This window comes from Macrobrachium nipponense, chromosome 15, assembly GCF_015104395.2.
Source record: "Macrobrachium nipponense isolate FS-2020 chromosome 15, ASM1510439v2, whole genome shotgun sequence".
In the NCBI taxonomy this organism is placed as follows: domain Eukaryota; kingdom Metazoa; phylum Arthropoda; class Malacostraca; order Decapoda; family Palaemonidae; genus Macrobrachium; species Macrobrachium nipponense.
Genome location: NC_087208.1, coordinates 3,339,847 through 3,358,636, shown reverse-complemented (window position 1 = coordinate 3,358,636; position 18,790 = coordinate 3,339,847). Strand labels below are relative to the sequence as shown.

General features: G+C 38.9%; 1 protein-coding gene across 2 annotated transcripts in view; it reads left to right on the top strand.

The window, feature by feature from the left end:
* Positions 1–18,790, top strand: part of LOC135226971 (kinesin-like protein KIF18A) — a 118,576-nt gene that overhangs the window by 77,524 nt on the left and 22,262 nt on the right. Inside the window, exons 4-14 of one of the 2 annotated variants that reach the window (XM_064266674.1) lie at positions 1,617–1,774; positions 1,881–2,093; positions 7,579–7,744; positions 7,948–8,147; positions 8,995–9,090; positions 9,231–9,359; positions 9,472–9,702; positions 9,795–9,998; positions 10,125–10,304; positions 14,630–14,820; positions 17,715–18,694. In XM_064266674.1, the coding sequence (XP_064122744.1) occupies positions 1,617–1,774; positions 1,881–2,093; positions 7,579–7,744; positions 7,948–8,147; positions 8,995–9,090; positions 9,231–9,359; positions 9,472–9,702; positions 9,795–9,998; positions 10,125–10,304; positions 14,630–14,820; positions 17,715–18,694 (2,748 nt within the window). Of the gene's footprint in view, positions 1–1,611; positions 1,775–1,880; positions 2,094–7,578; positions 7,745–7,947; positions 8,148–8,994; positions 9,091–9,230; positions 9,360–9,471; positions 9,703–9,794; positions 9,999–10,124; positions 10,305–14,629; positions 14,821–17,714; positions 18,695–18,790 lie in introns of both variants that reach the window. The other variant, XM_064266675.1, reaches the window with a different exon arrangement.

The following is an 18,790-nucleotide window of genomic DNA, read 5'->3' as shown; positions in this document are numbered from 1 at the left end:
AATTTAAGAAAAAAGTGCATCAATGGAAAGGAAGCAAATGTACAAGGCGTTAGAAAAAAAAGTTCTAAGAAATTGTCCCTACCTTCCATGAGAAGTTGAAAATGACTATTTACAACCCCTTGTTGGGTCCTCTTTTAGAAGACCATTGTAAATTTTACCAAGTTTTAGTGGTGTGTGTTTGTTTGTTTGTTTGTTTGTTTGTTTTATGTGTGTGTGTTTGTTTGTTTGTTTGTTTGTTTTGTTTGTTACAGGTCAGTATCATAATGGATAAGAACTGAAATCAGTTACAAATATTGAGTATTTTTGTTGTAAAATATTTGCATAAATTTACTTGGAATGAAGATGCATTACCGTTTTTGGATTGTAATTGTTTTTTTTTCTATTTTGCACTTTTCCTTACAACATTACAATTATAATGACATAAGAACTAAAAGCAACAGTGACCCCTGGGTATATATATATATATATATATATATATATATATATATATATATATTATATATATATATATATATATATATAATATATATATATATATATATATATATAAGCAAATTTAGGAAAAGATGTCATGTGTGAGAGAGAGGGAGGCAGACAGTACTTGCCCTCTTGAAAGGTAATACCTCAGTGTTACGCGATTTGAGTGTGTGTGTTGGGGGGTGGGGGGAGCCTAGAAGTTTCCAAGATGAGAAGGGGAGTTGGATGGATGTGTGCCATGGGAGGGAAGGACCTGTTTGGAGATAAAGAGTGAACAATAACTGAGGTATGCTTGCATCTAAGTCTATGCACAGTAACACACACACCTTTACTGTTTTGTTTGTTTATATGTGTTCACTATTCTTGTTGATATTTTTGCTGTATTTTGTAATTTTTCATTTTTTTAAACCAAAGAAAAATGCAATAGTTGGAGTAGGGTACATACATGTGCACACACATTTCACTATTTTGTTTGTAATTTGTATTCCTTCACTATATTATTTTATCATTTATGCATAGGGTATGTTCATATGCACACATTAATTCCAGTAGCTTTTCGTAAGTGAAATTGCTTTGAACAGTTGTTGGAGAAATGCCATATGTGGTGGATTGTACAAGGTCTCTCTCTCTCTCTCTCTCTCTCCTCTCTCTCTCTCTCTCTCTCTCTCTCTCTCTCTCTCTCTCTCTCTCTCTAAAGTATGACATGAACAAATTGGGAAGTGGCTGGTTTGCGAGTTTTAAGGTATGTTGGTTTGCTTTTGTATACCTGTTTTATATTTATGTAGAAAAGTGAAGTAATTTCATGCAGATTTTTATCTTCTGTTTGATAATACAATATGGTGACAACTGATAAAGTTGCTGAATGAAAATACATTAATGGTCATAAAACCATGGTAGGCTGTAGATAAGCGCACTCACAGAACTGTGTCCTTTATGAGAGAGAGAAAGAAGTGGTACACACACATGGATTGCATTCCTTAGAAAGAGTCATTTTATAATAAACACTAGCCCAAAGGCTTATAGTGAGTATAGCTTGAATTATGAAAAGTGTTGAGTTCTAGTAGCATATATATAAGGCAATTAATAGAGAGTGAATGTAACTTCATCCAGCTCTTATATTTCTTCTTGTGTTAGTACAGTATTTGCGTATGGTGCAACTGGTGCTGGGAAGACATTCACTATGCTTGGGAAGCCAGAATGCCCAGGGATTACCTTCCTCACCCTTATGGAGCTGTACCGTCGCATTGATGAGCTGAAAGAAGAAAAGATTTGTGAAGTTGGCGTCTCATATTTAGAGGTTTGTAATTCCTTTATTGATGCATAAAAAGTGGACTATATAATTGGATTTTCAGTTGTAAAATTGCTGATTCTGGTATTTTATTTTTTTTTATTTTATCTTACAGGTTTATAATGAGACTGTACGAGATTTACTACGATTAGGTAAACCCTTAAATGTGCAGGAAAATGGAACCCAGGTTTTAGTTCCTGGCCTCTCGCTTCACAAACCAAGTGATGCTGATGATATATTGAAAATGCTAGAATTTGGGAATCAGAACCGATCCCAACATCCCACAGACGCCAATGCAGAGTCCTCAAGGTCTCATGCTGTCTTTCAAGTAAGTTTGTTTTTATGAAAGGGCCGAGTTCTGCATTTCTTCTTGTCCCTATTTTTAGATGTTGTACACAGTAATGCATTGATTTTTATTCAGAGTACTTTCAGTTGGTATAAATTAGATAATTTGATTTTATTAATGACAAATGTTCAGGGCAGCTGTATATTTGATTCTTTTTTACGTATTTGACTGATATAACTACTCAATAAATAATAATAATAATAATAAAGAAGACTATGAAGAACGACCATATTTTTGTTGCTACACAAATACATTCTTGTTCTTTACATAGAATTTAGCTTATGAATGTGAGCTGGAATGGCTGTTTTAACTTTCAGACAAGATACCCTCTTTGGAGAGAACCGCTACCCCTTTGGCATTGCCCAGGGAAGGACAGGCCTTCTAAACTGTTCCTCTCCTCTGTCTGTTAAGGTAGATTCTCATTCCTTGTGTGTCGCACTGTAGGCATGACTGATCAATGAAGCCCTTGTTCAGTGCTGGCTCTTTCCTTGTGAACAGTGGGTGAAATTTCCAGGTAGAAGAAGAGAGAGAAAAAGTTTCTATGGTGTTAGTGGAGTGCAAACTGCTGGTGACGCCAAAGATTCTCTGGTTTCTTTATACCCCCAGCCAAACTTCCACCTTCTGTTACTATTCCTAAGGGATCCGTTTTCCTTTCAACTCTTGCTGCTGCATCAGTAGTGTGATGGGAAAGTTGGGGAGGGAATATGACAAGCCTAGTTCCTCCTGCAGTTTTGCTTTGGAGTTCTTTAGGCTTAGGGAGACTGCCTCACCTTACCCAACCTTTGCAGGTGCTGTGGGGCCTGAGGGGATAAAGGAGCTCAGGCCCTCCTTAAGACTTTTGGGAGAGCCGAGTGTGTCTGGTCTCCTTGATCACTTGAAAGCTGTGCAAGGCATTCCTGTTATTGCTTCATCTGTAACATTGGCAACTTATACTGTTATGTTATCCATTGGCTCAAGGGCGACCTGCCACATCTTCGGATACTGCCGACACAGTCTAAAGACACACTGCAAGAGGAGGAAGGTGAAAGAGAGAAAGAAGTTATTGTCTTTGTCTTTTTTGTTAAGTGCTATCATCTCTCCTTCCAAAACTAGCAAACAAGGACAGCGAGGTTGCCTCACATCCCTGCTGTGCACTGGTACCTCTATCGGTCTCGGTAGCTCGCCTACCCAGGCTGGAAGGGCTCCTGGCATACGGACATGGGGTCTCCTGGCAGCATGGCCCAGCAAGAGGCAAGCAGAAAGCGTGCAGATGTTCCTTTACCCCCTCTTCTGCACTTTAAAGAGAGTGGCCCAGGGATCCCGGGAGGGTGGCCCCACCTTTTAAGAAGGCTGGAGCTCACTTGTGGGACAGCCCCCACTTAGATTCGTGTGAAAGGGATTGCTCCTCTCGACCTGGTCGGATCTCTTCACTACAGGTTGACGACTGCCCATATCCTCACTCACCTGCTGTGATGTGGGTCTTGGGTCTTTTGACAGGCTGGGTAAGGGTGCTTGCAACCCCTCACCTGCTCCTTCCACCTCTTCTGTGTTTTCTGGGAGCCGGGTAGGTTTAAGGTTTGGGACCAGGACCTCTCTTGATCCAATCCCAGCTCATCTAAGAAAACGTACATTCCTGGGTCAATCCTTAGACCTGACAGGTCATAAACTTGGAATGGTTTAGAGATCTCCAGGGGCCTCTGGTGTGCGTCTCTCTCCTGTGGAGGGGGCGACTTGGGAGGCCTAGGACCTGAAGGGCATGAGGGTCCTTTGTCCCAGGACTCTGACACCTCCAAGTTGCACAGGCATTTTTTGGAGATCATTTGTACGGTACAGCATTATAATATCTAGGGATTCTCTTCATTCTAGCTGCTTTAGCAAGATGCTTCCTTTGCCTTGAGCTCACCAAAGGAAATATATTCCCTTGGAGAGCTCACTGCTGACCAAACAGGTTGATGCGATGCTCAGGATTTGTCTCCAGGACTTTACAGTCATCTGTTCCTAGAGGAGGTGACAGACAGCTGGAGACCGGTTATCAACCTCTTTCCTTGGACCGGTGCATTTGCTAGCTTGGTTGAAGATGGGAAGGGTGCGTGCAGTACTTCATTTCATCAGGAAGGGTGACTTAATGTTTTTGGTGGACTTAAGGGATGCATATTTTCAAATTCCCATCCATTGATCTTCTCACAAGCCCCTCTGCTTTACCCTCGGACGAGTTGTGGTTGTTGTTCCAGTTCAGGGTGATTATATATTGTATAATTGTTATGGGTATTTTATGCATTGTTGAAATATGGTGGGTGTCCTATATATGGACAGCATGTGGTAGATTCTAGAAGGAGTCTGTTGATGTATTTAAGTTGTGTTGTGACGTCATAGACAAGATGGCGTCGGCGTTGGCAGGATGTAAACAATAACACGGTGGAGTAGAAAGCACGTGTTGGTGGTGTGTGGTTGGTATGGGAGAGCTCTCTGTCTGGTAGGAGTTTTTTGGGTCGTAAGTCTTGTGGTGCTGTTGTTCTAAGGTGATTTCTGGAGTATACTGGAGTTGGAGAAAGCGTACAGGTGGGTAGATTATTCATTTGTGTAAAGAAATAAAGGGGTTAGGCTAGGCTAAAATTCAAACAGGGCTCTTTGTTTCTGGGTCTCAACCACTCTTTGGGCCCTGGAAAAGGACCCCCCCCCCCCCTTCTTTTCAATTTCTCTCTCAGAAGAGGTATGAAAAGATCTGGCTTCCCTTCCTGAGATGCATCTGTTTTCAGATGCATCAACTGAGGGATAGTGGGCATACATGGAAGAGTTGTTAGTTTTGGGCATGTGGGAATCGAATACAGATGCTCCACATCAATGTCCGGGAACTTTTGCAAGCTTCTTTATCCCTCAAGAGTTTCAGAACCTATTAAGGGAGCACTGTGATATTGATGAGCGAAACACCACAGTGGTGGCATATGTTAACAAGCAGGGAGTGCTAGTTTACTTCCAGCTACACAAGTTGGCTGTGGTGTAGGTTCAAGGTAGTGCACTTGGTATAGCTGTCAGCCAGGTATATTCTGGTGGGGGTGGTGGACAATCTCAGTCACCAGTCAAGTGATAAGGATGGAATGGTCCCAATACCAAGACATTGTGGAGAGGTCTTCCAATCACAGATCTGTTTGCAACCCAGTGCAACCAAAAGTTACCAGTTACGCTTAATCATACCAAACCCATGGGCAGCAATGAAGGATGTGTTCCAGCACTGATGGGACAACCTAGAGGCATGCACCTTCCCTTCATTCTCTAATTGTCGGAGGATCAGCAGGTCATGATCACCCCAAATCTCAGTCTGACTCTGGTGGTTCCCAAGTGGTCACACTTAGTGATATCTGGACTGGCTAACTTGGCTATCTAGGGTACTGAGAGAGATTCCTCTATGGCACAACCTGCAACCTGATATGCCAGTCACACGTTGAGAGGTAACACCAGGCAACGGAAGTGCTGCTATCCAGTCTGTCCTGTGAGCAAGAGAATTTTTTCCTATGCACAGTGGAGATGTTTGGATACCTGTGAAAATCCTCAGCGGCTGCATACTAGGGGAAATTAGCCCTCTTCTATAGTTGGTGTCGTTGATAAGACGGTCTCTGGTCAGAGCTTCATTTCAGCAGGTAGTGGTGAAATTTCTCGTCTGTCTTCACCGAGAGGAGGAGCTCAGTTTTGAGCTGCCCTTGGCCAGGTCCTTTGGTTGAAGGGGTAGATCTGTCGTCCTTGTGTGAGATCTCTATGCTTTTTAAGAAGCTTCGAACAGTATTGCCCACCCAAGGAACTTGGGTCTCCTGAGTGGAACTTGATACTCATGTTTTGAAGGGCCTGTCTCATACAATGTACTAGCCGTTAAGTCATCAGACAGGGACCTGTCAAAGTTTTCTTGCCTGCCCTGGCTTCAGTGAAGAGAGTATGTGAGCTTCTTGGCCTTTCTTTAATGTTAAGCAGTTGAGGTGATGGGGATCTGTCACATTAGTTTGTCCTGAAATATGTAGCAGACTGAATTGGCTGGTCCCGGATGCCAAATTTTGAGTCCTTTTCGATCTTCTCTCTCGAGAACTTTGTAGGTTATGATAAAAACGAAATGAAACTTGGTCCAGTTAGGATGCTGCAATACTACCCCAAGAGAACTCTTATCTCAGGCCTAAGTGTCAATGCTTCTTTGTTAGTATTGGCTCAATCAACACAATCTCTTTCTGTATTTGTGACACGATCAAGTGGGAGTACTCTGTGACAAGGCAGACTGGGTGCAGTCGAGGTAAGAGCTTTCGAGGTTGGAGGCATTGTCCCATCCCTCGCAATCCGGAAGAACTTGTCAGTTCAACATGTATGAAGAGCAGGGGTGTGGTCCTACCAAAGTACATTCACATCGTTGTACCTTCAGGACTTTGCCCAAAAATCCTTTGAAATGTTTACCTTTGGGCCTGTGGTGGCTGCCCAACCTGTTGTGTAGCTCATCTGGCCCTCCGAAGGGGACATTTAGTATCTTGCCTAAGGTGTTTGGTATGTGAGAGAAAATTTGTGGGAGCGAGTGGTCTCTCTTACCTTTGTCTCTCATAGGGCAGAGGGGAGTTGGCAAGCTTTTACGTGCTGGACAGGCAACTCGTGCTGGTGAGTTTATGACAGCAGCTACCTAGTTTTCATATTTTTATAGATTGTTAAATGCATGGCCCCCTTCTCTCCAGATAAGGGGAATAACAGCTTTATTTTGTCAGACACTATTGGGTTCATCCAAGCCAGAAGTCTTAACAGTTGCAACATCCGATAGGTTCAACAAGCTAGGGGTGCGGGATTTGTTCCTTGGCTGCACTAGATCAGGGAAGTATTCTTGTGTGGGAAGAATTACCAGTTAGTTTAGAGATTTACCCAACTCCACCCTCCATTGGGTAAGTCTATGTAAAGGAACAAATACAAAATTTTAAGAATTCTTAATTTTTCCTAACATACAAATCTTAGTTCTTTTACTTTTATGTCCCACCTTAGCTGCCCCTCATTCTGGTACCAGGAACGAAAGCCAAATTGAAGTGCAGACCAAGAGAGGGTGGGTGTCCCCTTACTGTTGGTAGTTAACAACCTTGTCTGAAAATTAAATGGCTGTTCCAGCTCACTTGCAAGCTAAAGCTCTTATGTAACTAACTTGGGTTTTTATGTCAGGAAAAATATAAACTACTATAATATTTGCTATGTATTTTACTGTTCAGTTTACAACCAACAAATATCATATATATATATTAAATTGAAAAAAGTCAGCATTTTTATTTCATTCAGTAATTTGTAATTTTTTTATTTGAAGTTTTCAGTACATTTACTGAGATCAACTATTTGTCCCAGGCCTGATCAGATTAGTAATAATAATGATTATGATTGTATTTTAATGAAGAATAGGCCAAAGGATTTAAGTTATAGGGATTTTTTTAGTGTGTTATGGAAAAATATTTGTGCATTTTTATTTTATTAATTTTTTTAATTTTTACAGATTTTTGTTCGCCAGCAAGACAAAACAGCTAATCTGAAGAGCAATGTGTGTATCGCAAAATTGTCAATGATTGATTTGGCAGGTTCAGAAAGGGGTGCTGCAACAGGCTTTAAAGGAGCAAGATTTCGGGAAGGTGCAAATATTAACAAGTCCCTCTTAGCACTTGGTAAATATCAAGTTGTTATAGCACTCTTTGTGGAAGTCTATTTCTTTCTCTCATTTCTCCTTTCTTTTAATGGGAAGTTTGTGTAAGTAATGCTTATAACACAGGGTAGAATGATAACTTAGCTACTCAGATTCTCTAGATTTTTAATCCATGTAAAAAAGATATATGGGTTCTTAATTTCAGAAACCTTGGAATATTTACAGGAAACTGCATTAATGCCTTAGCTGATGGACTACGGCATGTTCCATACCGTGATAGCAAGTTAACGAGACTATTGAAAGATTCTTTGGGCGGGAACTGCCGTAGTGTCATGATAGCAGCCATCTCTCCATCATCAATGTCTTTTGAAGACACTTTCAATACGTTACGTTATGCTAATCGAGCAAAGACTATAAAAACTACAGTAAGTGTTATAAGTTTTATTACTCAAACTTATTTGTTACAACATTAATACAAACTAATACTTTCATATATGGAGTACTCATGCTAAGCATGCATCAGCCGTCTGAATTCAGCCTTAAAAAAAAAAAAAAATGATGGTTTGGCTGACAGTTGCCAGCAACCTGGGCTGTACCTGACCTTTCCATTGTGCTTGCTGCCATATCCACTTTTGCAGACAATGATGTCCTGTTTTCACCGTGCTTTGTTTTTATCTACAGGGTTTGCATGCCCTTCACACGTTTATCATCGGTAGTGGCCCCCACAAGTCCTTCGGCATTAGCATAGTGTGCATTGCTTTTAGTTTTTGCATCCTCTCTCTCTCTCTCTCTCTCTCTCTCTCTCTCTCTCTCTCTCTCTCTCTCTCTCTCTCTCTCCTGGATCTCACAAGAGTAATTTTAATTCTACCGGTTTCTAGCTTGGCGCTAGTAAATCCTAATGTTAAGACCTCAGGTTTGTTAGTTATGAAAAATACAAATTAGTTACAAATTTGGTATATTAAGGCCTAGTTTGTATTCGTGTTGGAAAAAATAGCTAATTCTAAATTAATGTGTATTTTTCCAAACACGAACGTACACTTTAGGTATAGTTTTACCCTAGTACCACATAGTCCTGATCTCTCCTGTAGGGTTTTTATCAATCGGGGACATTCGAACCACACTAAGAATGAGTATTCCATTTATGAAAGCATAGGTTTGCATGTTGGGAAAAATACAAATTGCCTTAGAATTTAACCTTTAATGTTACTGTTTTTTATGAATTTTCTTTTTTTGGTTCAGCTTGCAAACTACAATTTAATGTTTTTATTACAGTTGAAGAAAAACCTGATGAATGTTGATCATCATGTATCTCAGTATGTGAAGATTGTTGAAGATCTACGCAAAGAAGTATGCTCGTTGAAAGATAAGGTATGGTTTAGGAATGGCTGTATGTGGTGGAAAGTTTCTTGCTGAATCTTTGGTGATATGGAAGTCAAATTTCATATTTTACAAATTGTTCTTAGTCTCATTTTTATTTAATTTTTCATTACTGACAATTTTGTACTTAGGTGAAGTATTATGAAGAAAAGGAAAATCAGATGGGGAAGGAGCAGTTAGAACTTGATCAGGCCAAAGAGAATATAGAAAAGCATTGTGAACTTGAGAATGAGATAGAAGCATTGCAAAAACAACTACAGGTTTGTAGGTTTTGAACAGTGTATATGAATATATGAATATTGAACAAAAAACAAGTAGGGTAACATGCCCTAGTTAGGTTCTTTAATCTTATTAATGTGTTCTTGTATGCAGGAGAAGACTATAGAAGCAACACAGGCACGATCGTTGGCATTTGTAGTGGCTGAAGATGAACAGAAAGTTCAGAATTGCCTTAAGGATATTAGCTTAGAACGAAAGGCTTTACGAAGAGAATTGCTGCAGTTGGAGAGTTCGCAGCGGGAGCTGGAACTGAAGATCTATAATTGTAATCTACGGTTACAAAGAATGAAGATATTATCCTATACATCTCATCGATTAGACAAGGTAAATATATTCTCATATTTTAAATGGTTTGTTGTATTTTGAAAACATATCAGATTTGTGTTAATGCACTACATGAATTTTGCTCCTTTCAGAGTATTTCTAAGTGTGAACGGAGCATAAGGAATTTCACCACTAGACTGGAACAGACAAAGAAACTGCAAGAAACTCTAGAAGAGAAACTGGAGGCAAACATGAAAAAGTTGAAATCCGTCCAAAATGATCTGAATCAATGGGGACTTGATACTTCCCAGCCATCCCAATCTTCAAAATACTTAATAGAAAAGATTGAATCCTCGGTAAGTTTGACAAGAGATCGAGATTCCCATTGTCCTGAATAAAACTGAATTTTCATTATAAGAAAAATTTTAAGTTGCTGAACTAGGTTATGTATACAGTAATTAGAATGACTTTATACTTTTCAGCTTGTTGAACATGACATTGGACGCTACAGTGAGTACCTAAAGGGAATAATTAAAGAAATTTTAACTGACCACTGCTCAACAGAGCACTTCGTCGGTCAGCTCTTGCATGTGGTGAAGGAGTTTTACATTCAGTTACGAGCCAGCAGTGTGTGTTTACCAAAGTTTGAACAACTCTTTGAGGTGGGTAAAATTGAGAGGATTTTGGTGTTTGTGGAATGTTAATAGCAATAGGTTTTAGTTTTCTGTAAAAGAAAGCTATTAAGATGGCTATTTGTCTGTCCATCTGCAATTGTTCTGTTCACCCTTAGATCTTAAAAACCACTGAGGCTAGAGGGCCACACATGTTGATCATCCCCCCTTCAGTCATCACCGCTTTAGGTGCCAAAAGCACAGGTCACCACCTACTGTGGCAAGGGCCTCAGTGGCGTGATTGATATGGTCTATACCTGCCGCCTCAGTGGCCGTGAGTTCAATTTTCTGGCATTCCATTGAGGTGTTAGAGATGTGTATTTCTGGTTATAGACGTTCACTCATGATGTGGTTCGGAAATCATGTAAAGTCGTTGGTCCTGTTGCTGAATAACCACTGGTTCCATGCAACGTAAAAACACCATACAAACAGACAAACCTGGCTGTGGCTGAAAGTTTCATGGGCTGTTGCAGAGTGTTTCATGGCCTGTGTTAGAGAGTTTCGTACAGCATTACAGAAAACTCGATTGTGCCGAAGAAACTTTGGCAGGTATGAATTTTTTCATTTTCTTCATTGATATTGGGCACTTTTTCATAGATATTGGGAATAGAGAGAAGAGTCTGTTGCTCTTGTGAGATTATAAACCTTTTTTTATATGGATATACTAACAAGGTAGTAGTAATTAGTGGTAGGCAAGTGAGGGGTTGGGTGAGCCACCCACTCACTTGGTAAACAACTCTATCTTGGCACAATTTGCTGTGCAGATGATCCAGAAGACTAGCATAAGGGCTATTTTGGGATAATTTATCTTTGAAGATTGGCATTGATGTCCTAGGCATGGTTGAGTTTAAGTTTAGTTCATGTTGCCTGTGACACAATCTCTCTCTCTCTCTCTCTCTCTCTCTCTCTCTCTCTCTCTCTCTCTCTCTCTCTCAGGTCAGGATTGATATCCTTGAACTGTGTTGTGTCATGTAGAAGAGTGGTTTGGGATACCTTTAGCTGCTAATACATTCCAGCCCGGTGAAAAGTACGGTCTAATCAGCTTAGTGTATAGGCATAGGTCATAGGGACAGAAGTGTCCCAACACTGCAAATAGTGGAAAAACAGTTCATGGTTTGGGGAACCATGTTGATCACCCTGTTTGCCATGCAGGTAAACAGGAAGTTCTTAGTGCTCTGCTTACCAGAGTGTGACCCTGGGCCATATTGGAAGCCTTCCAACCCCTGGCACAACCTTGATGGATTAGTTTCCCTTTGATGTGTCTGATCCATTAAGTGATCACTGAGTGCTGGTCACTCCTGGTCTCAGAATTACTTTTGATAACTCCTCACTGACCACAAGCTGAGTGGAATCCTGATCTGTGGGACCTTGTTGTTAAAGTACCAAGGGAACTACTTTCATGGTCGACATTTACCGAGGTACCACTAGTGGAGCTGCTTGCACTTCATCGTTGGAGACTGTCCATCATTTTGTACAGATATTTTTCTTGCAGGCTTGCATAGGATATTTCTACTGAGAAGAATGGCTTGTCTTTCGTACCTCTTGTCAGATGTGTGTCCTGTAGGAGCCAATTTTTAGCAAATTGTAGTTTCTTGTCAGTCTCTACCAAGACAAGTTCCTCTCTGTTTCTGCATGAAGGATTACTATTCATCTTTTCTTGGTTCTTACAACTTTAGGACTTGGACCTCCACTTTGGCAGGAGTTTCAAATGAAACACTGGGAAGGATGTGGATGACAGAATCATGATGGTAGAGTAATTGAAAAAGGTGAATCTCTCTCTCTCTCGTCTCCGCTCTCTCTCTCTCTCTCTCTCTCTCGTCTCTCTCTCTCTTCTCTCTCTCTCTCTCTCTCTCTCTCTCTCTCTCTCTCTCTCTCTCGTAGATGAGACTACTACTACTCTCTCAACGAGGGGTGGTAGAGCATACTTGCCTAAGTGCACACACACACACTGGGAGCTGAGAAGAATGGCTTGTCTTTCGTACCTCTTGTCAGATGTGTGTCCTGTAGGAGCCAATTTTTAGCAAATTGTAGTTTCTTGTCAGTCTCTACCAAGACAAGTTCCTCTCTGTTTCTGCATGAAGGATTACTATTCATCTTTTCTTTGTTCTTACAACTTTAGGACTTGGACCTCCACTTTGGCAGGAGTTTCAAATGAAACACTGGGAAGGATGTGGATGACAGAATCATGATGGTAGAGTAATTGAAAAAGGTGAATCTCTCTCTCTCTCTCTCTCTCTCTCTCTCTCTCTCTCTCTCTCTCTCTTCTCTCTCTCTCTCTCTCTCTCAGCAGCTGTTATTTTTGTTGGTCAGGCCAAATGTATGTTAGTTACGTGCTGCTGATCTCTTTTTGGTGGTTAGTAGATGAGACTACTACTACTCTCTCAACGAGGGGTGGTAGAGCATACTTGCCTAAGTGTGCACACACACACACTGGGAGCTGGGAGAGATGCACTGTGTTGTTAGAGTTGCACAGCAGAATGAGGGTAGATGGAGAGAGCTGGGGTGATGCACCACTGATACAACCAGAGCTTTATATTCTGCTAAAGTAGATTGATGCATCTTTGTTAAGTTTTACATGGAATAAAACATCCGATTGTTAATAACTTGTATAGTAATGACTAAACAGTACATGTTAAGATAAAAAGCTATTTTGCATATACATGTAGAGCAGTTTTGAAAAACCATTTGAGTCATCTTTATTGACATATATTTTCAAGGCTTGGTCTTTAGTTTAAAGCAGAAGAACTGTTCTTATTGCTAATTTTTCTCAGTGAAGGGACAATGATTCTGAAACTAAACTGTTACAGTGTCATATCCACAGCTTTGCTCCGTAGGGGCTAGTGCCATTAGTGCACCATGTAGGCATTACTTCAGGTGTTTGTGTCCCTTCAGCCCCTAGTTGCAACCTCTTTCATTACTTTTACTGTGCCTCTGTTCATATTCCCTTCCATCTGATTTTCCACCCTCTAACTATTGTTGCATAGTGCAACTGTGAGGTTTTCCTCTGTAGGGGGATAGTGCTGTCAGTGCACCAATTCAGTGCAATGTAGGCATTACTTGAGGTTCTTTGCAGTGTCCCTTCAGTCCCCTAGCTGCAACTATTTTCATTTCTCTTACTGTACCTCTGTTCATATTTTCATTCTTCCTATCTTACTGTCCGCCCTCCTAACAAGTGTTTCATTGTGCAACTGTGAGGTTTTCCTCCTGTAACGTCTTTTAAACCTTTTACTGCCGATTTCCATTTCAGCGCTGAATGACTTTAGTTGCCCCAGTGCTTGGCATAATGCCGTAAATTTATATAAATCAAATCAAGTCCTGTTACACCTTTCAAAAACCCTTATTTTAAATTTCCTTTGTATCACTGAATGTCCTCATAGGTCCCAGTCCTTAGCCTTATGTCTAACTTCTATATTCTAGTGGTGGTGGTGTATTTTGACAGGTGTATATATTTTTCAAGCTTAAAAGGCTAAAAGGTGGTGTGTTTTGACAAGTGCCTATATAAAAAATGTTTTATTTAAAGGCTGAAGGGTGGTGTACTGTTTTGACTAGTTCATGTGAATATTTGAGTAAGGGTTATAGTCAGCTGGTTGGATAAGTATTTTTCTATATCATGGTGATTTATATAACATGACTAGAAGATTACTTATCCACCTAACTGTTTAATGGCTGCATTTAACTGTGCATGTAGTTGCTGATGGTTAAAAAAAAATTCACTGAACCTATTGATTAAGACGGATATCCCTTTTTAATCTTCTCAATGAATCTTTGTAACTTGGGAATGATGGCTATGACCACTGATGGGTATTAGTCTGGTACATGTTGTTTAAAATCATGACTAGAGTCTTACCCATCTATGGTTTTGGCTTTTGGCAGCGTTTCCCAGGAAACCTTGGATTTTAAGGCAATGTTGTAATGACCCTTACAGTAACACTTCAATTTAACAGACTTGTGACTTAGAAGTTACCGTATAATGTGTGGTCTTTGTTACTTACTAGGAAGACCAGACCCCAAAGTGTGTTCAATTAAGATTCTGTTTCATCTACTTAATAATGATGATAATATATAATGATTATTCCGGTTGTAGGTAAATTTAGATTTCTGTATAGGAGATTGCTGAGTATTTTAGACGAATATTCTGGTTTATATAGCTTTGGTAAATATAAATCATCTTTATCATATTTTTGGTTGAATATCATATATACCCCAATAAAGATTTTTATTTGATAACCTGGTGATCTGCTTTATTGATAAAATTTAATTACTGGTTTGAGGAAGTTTACCAATATATTTTAATTTCAATAATCAGTACATTGCAGGGTGTTATAGACAGTATGGATGAAAGTAAGATAATATGGGCTGATCAGCAAAGTGAAGAAAAACTCTTGCAGAAACCCGCAAGTGATTCATCCGGGCATGTATTGGATGTTAATCGTATTACACACCTTCCACTTTTGCCAAGTGTATACATCTCTCCAACTGTTCCTCAAGAGTCCAATAAAGTTTTCAGGTATTTGTGATTCTGCAGTGTTGGACATTTTAGTATTTTTAATTTCTTTTATTAAATTTGAATTAGAAACTTGAAAGTGCATTAGTTGCCAGATGCCACAGAATCCTTGCTTTACAATCTTTGATTGCTTTTAACCGGTTTCCAGCTAGTGCTAGATTATCCTATTGTTAAGACTGAAGGTTTGTTAGCTATGGAAAATACAAATTGGTTAAAAAATTTGTCATTTTTATGCAGTATTTTAGAAGTAGTATTTGTGTTCAAATTTGTTAAGTTTTTAATCATCCACTTAAGGAATTTACAGTGCTACCTAGTGTTTTGAACATTTATGTCTAACATTCTTTTTTTTCAAACTAAATCTTCAAGGAATTTTGTGTTTGTCTAACAAATACTCTTACTTTGAATTGACCTATTATCTTGTTTATACTTGTATATGATGGCCTGCCACATCATACAAGAACAACTATTAACATGTTTTTCCTTTACAATAGATAGTTTAATGATAACCATATTCAACAAAATAAATAAAAAGAAGTAAAGCATTTCAAGATAAAATTTAGCATAAAAAATGTAAAAATCATGCCGCTGCGGCGACGGCACACTCGGCGACGTCACACACAACTGACTTGAGATTTAATGAGGAAGCATTGATATTGTTGAGGAGAGGTGGAGAAAAGCCAGTTAAAATATTACTATGTATGTAAAAGCAGCAGTAATTACATAATAAAAAGTAAAAGGGAAAGGATAGGAAAACAGGCAAACTAAACTGGCTTTAAAGAGATAGAGTAATCACGTCCTCTCTTAAGGGGGCCGGCCGGCTAATGCCCTTTTTAAGGATAGGACTTTGATATTCATACCACTTAATAAGGTGACTTGGGACATCTCCAAACCGCATATGATTTTCGCCTCTGACCTTCGGTTTTGTGACGCCAGGGCGATTTATCCCGAAAATAACCATTTTTCAAATTCTATCTCCTCCCTTGATATTTAATATCAAGACCTGGGATTACTACCATATATAGACCTGATGTAGACCTCCAATCGAATGGAGAGTGTTTTTTTTTCTAAAAGTCATTTTTTTGCTAGATATGAATTTTTCAATATGATAAAAAAAAATAAACCCTATAAATCAGGAGAAAAAAATTTATAAAAAAAATATGAAACAAAAATTGGAAAAAAGGGCTCTATTTGATTGTTCTATAATGTCTTTCTGAGTTATATACCAAATTCCAATGTTATAGCTTTAAAACTAAGTGAGAAGATAGATTTTGAAGGTCAATAAGTATAGTTTTGAGATACGGGCGTTCAAAGTTTTCCTTCGTATTTCTATAAAGACAATATTAATAAATAATGATTATTATGAATGTATATTTGTTTTTTGTGTATTAATAAACCAAAACTATTTTATTTATCATAATTTAATCATAAATGATGATCCCTTTGCTCATATATCGCAGCCTGGGGCACTGCTTGAGGCAAGATGGGGCACTCCTTCCTACGCAATTCTCTCTCTCCCCTTCACTAACTCTGCTTATTACAGCGAATTTTCTTCTTCTGTGTGTTAGCAAGATGTTTTCCTTGTATTTTCCTCTTTGGCATGATGAAATTCTTGCCCGAAACAAAGATAAACAAACGTAATTGCAAGAGAATGTCAAGAGGTGAAACTCGAAGGTGTACACTTTTTTTACAAAGACAATTTAATAAATCATGATTATTATGAATTTCATATTCCATTTTGGGTATTAAAAAACCAAAACTTTGTTATTTATTATAAATGAAGATCTCTTTGCTCAAAGATCGTAGCCTTAGGCAAAGTGTGACGTGTGCTGTCAAGCAAAACGGGGGCGTTACTAAGCAACCTACCCCTCTCTCTTCACTAACTACGCATATATTATGATGTGATATCTGTAATAATACTTGAGCGATTTTTCTTCGTCTGTATGTTAGCGAGATGTTTCCCTTGTCTTTTCCTCATTGGCATGATAAAATTCTTGCCGAAACATACATAAACGTACGTGAAAGCAGGCGAATGTCAGACGTGAAATGGAACGTGTAGACTACTTGACGTCTGTGATCGCACTAAATCAGGACTGGACTTGGTAGCTTGAGCCTGAAGTCTCCTTCTCGACTCGGGGAATGTCTACAGATGCCATTTCTCCCAATTTCTTTGACAATAATTAACAAAGTTTACAATAATAGAAGAAATATTGCATTTTCTTGTACGGATCAATGTTTTAGGCTTATTGAGTTACGTTAACTAATTACCCTGTAACTACGAAAGTAAGAGGAATTTTGACGAAATATTTCGTATACGTAATCTCAATTGCCATATGAAGCTCCATGAATTTTTTCATGACTTTGCATTTTTCGCCCTATACCTCCATATATAGAGGTTCCGGCCGGCCCCCTTAAAGGCGGTAAGAAAGTATGATGAGCGAGCACATGGGATGCCCAAGGCATTGTGGGAGCTACCAAATACCCCTTGAGGAAATACGGATGCCAATAGTCCCTGGATCACACAAGTTCTTTATTCCTTTTACCAGATTTCCAGCAGGCGCTAGAAGATTATCCTAATATTAAGACCTCGGGTTTTAGTTATGAAAAATACAAAATGATAAAAAAAATTTCATGTTTAAACAAAAATAAAGGGACTTACAAATTTAACAATGATAAAATATGAAAACAATCAAATGCAATAGATGGTTTAGCTCTTGAACAGAAGTTTCAAGAGAGAATGATGATTTGTAAGGACTTATTTTGAAATAACTGTTTGAAATACTCCATGTGTTCAGTTGGTTTCTATATAGAACACTGCAGTCATTTTAAAATGTTAGAATTTAAATGTTTAATATTTAACTATTGTTAGGTTTAGTCATAATTTTGCTATATTTTTCCAGGCGGTCCATAATGAAGAGCAGCAAAAGTGTCCCATCTCTTCATAGTGGAAAAATGATAACCTTGTCAGAATGTGAATCTAATTTGGAAGAACCTGAAGCTTTAAAAGATGAAATAACACCAGGATCTGAAATAACACCAGGATCTCAGGAGCATGTATTTCCCGAGTCTCCTGTGTTGTCAACATACAGCTCTGAGGTTGCTGAGTTTACACAAGAACCCTCGCCAATTATTGGTAGTATTAATGCTCCAAGAGTAAATCCATATTCTCAAGTATCTTCTTGCTCAGCCACAGATAGTGGTGATAAATCTCTGTCTCCACTGAATAATTCTTCTCATTCGGAACCTAGTTATAGTTTACCCACCATTACCACTGTGGAAGGTTGCCAAACAGAAACAATTGTGGCCAATGAATCCTATATAGTTTGTCCAACTTCTACTAGCAGTCATATACCAGGATCAGTGCAAGAACAGGCAGGAGTTGCAAGTGTACCTTCTTTGTTTGTTAGTATGGTAGGTAATCAAGCAGGCTCAAAAGAGAAACCTGTGAACATCAGTAATGGTTTAAATACTACAGAACTTCTAGAAGATATCCAGCCAGTTGAATGTTCAATGAATGCCACATTTGCTGTTACACCTGCTAAGGCCCTAAATGGGACAATGGACTTGTCTTCTGATGTGAATGTGTTTAATACTACAGTAGATCTTCCTAATAGAATGAGAGATGCATCACCCTATACGTGCTTGAGTACAACGAAAGCATTTAAAACTGATGAAATCACTAATCCTAATATAAGGAGCTGTATAGACAGTATTATGGCTAGTAGTAAAAAGATATTGAATACAACTGTAGATTTGAGTGGCTCTGGTGGTTCAGACAACATTCCTGTACATGCAGATGGTAAAGAAAAAACTGCCTCAAAGAAGCTATTCAAACAGGAAAATTTGGATTCAACATTTTCAGTTGACAATACATCCTTTGGTAAGTATTACTTTTGTCAGGTGGTTGTTTACATAAAGGAATTTTACTTGTTGAAATAACTTCACAGAATTGGTGTTTTCTCATTATTAATAGGTT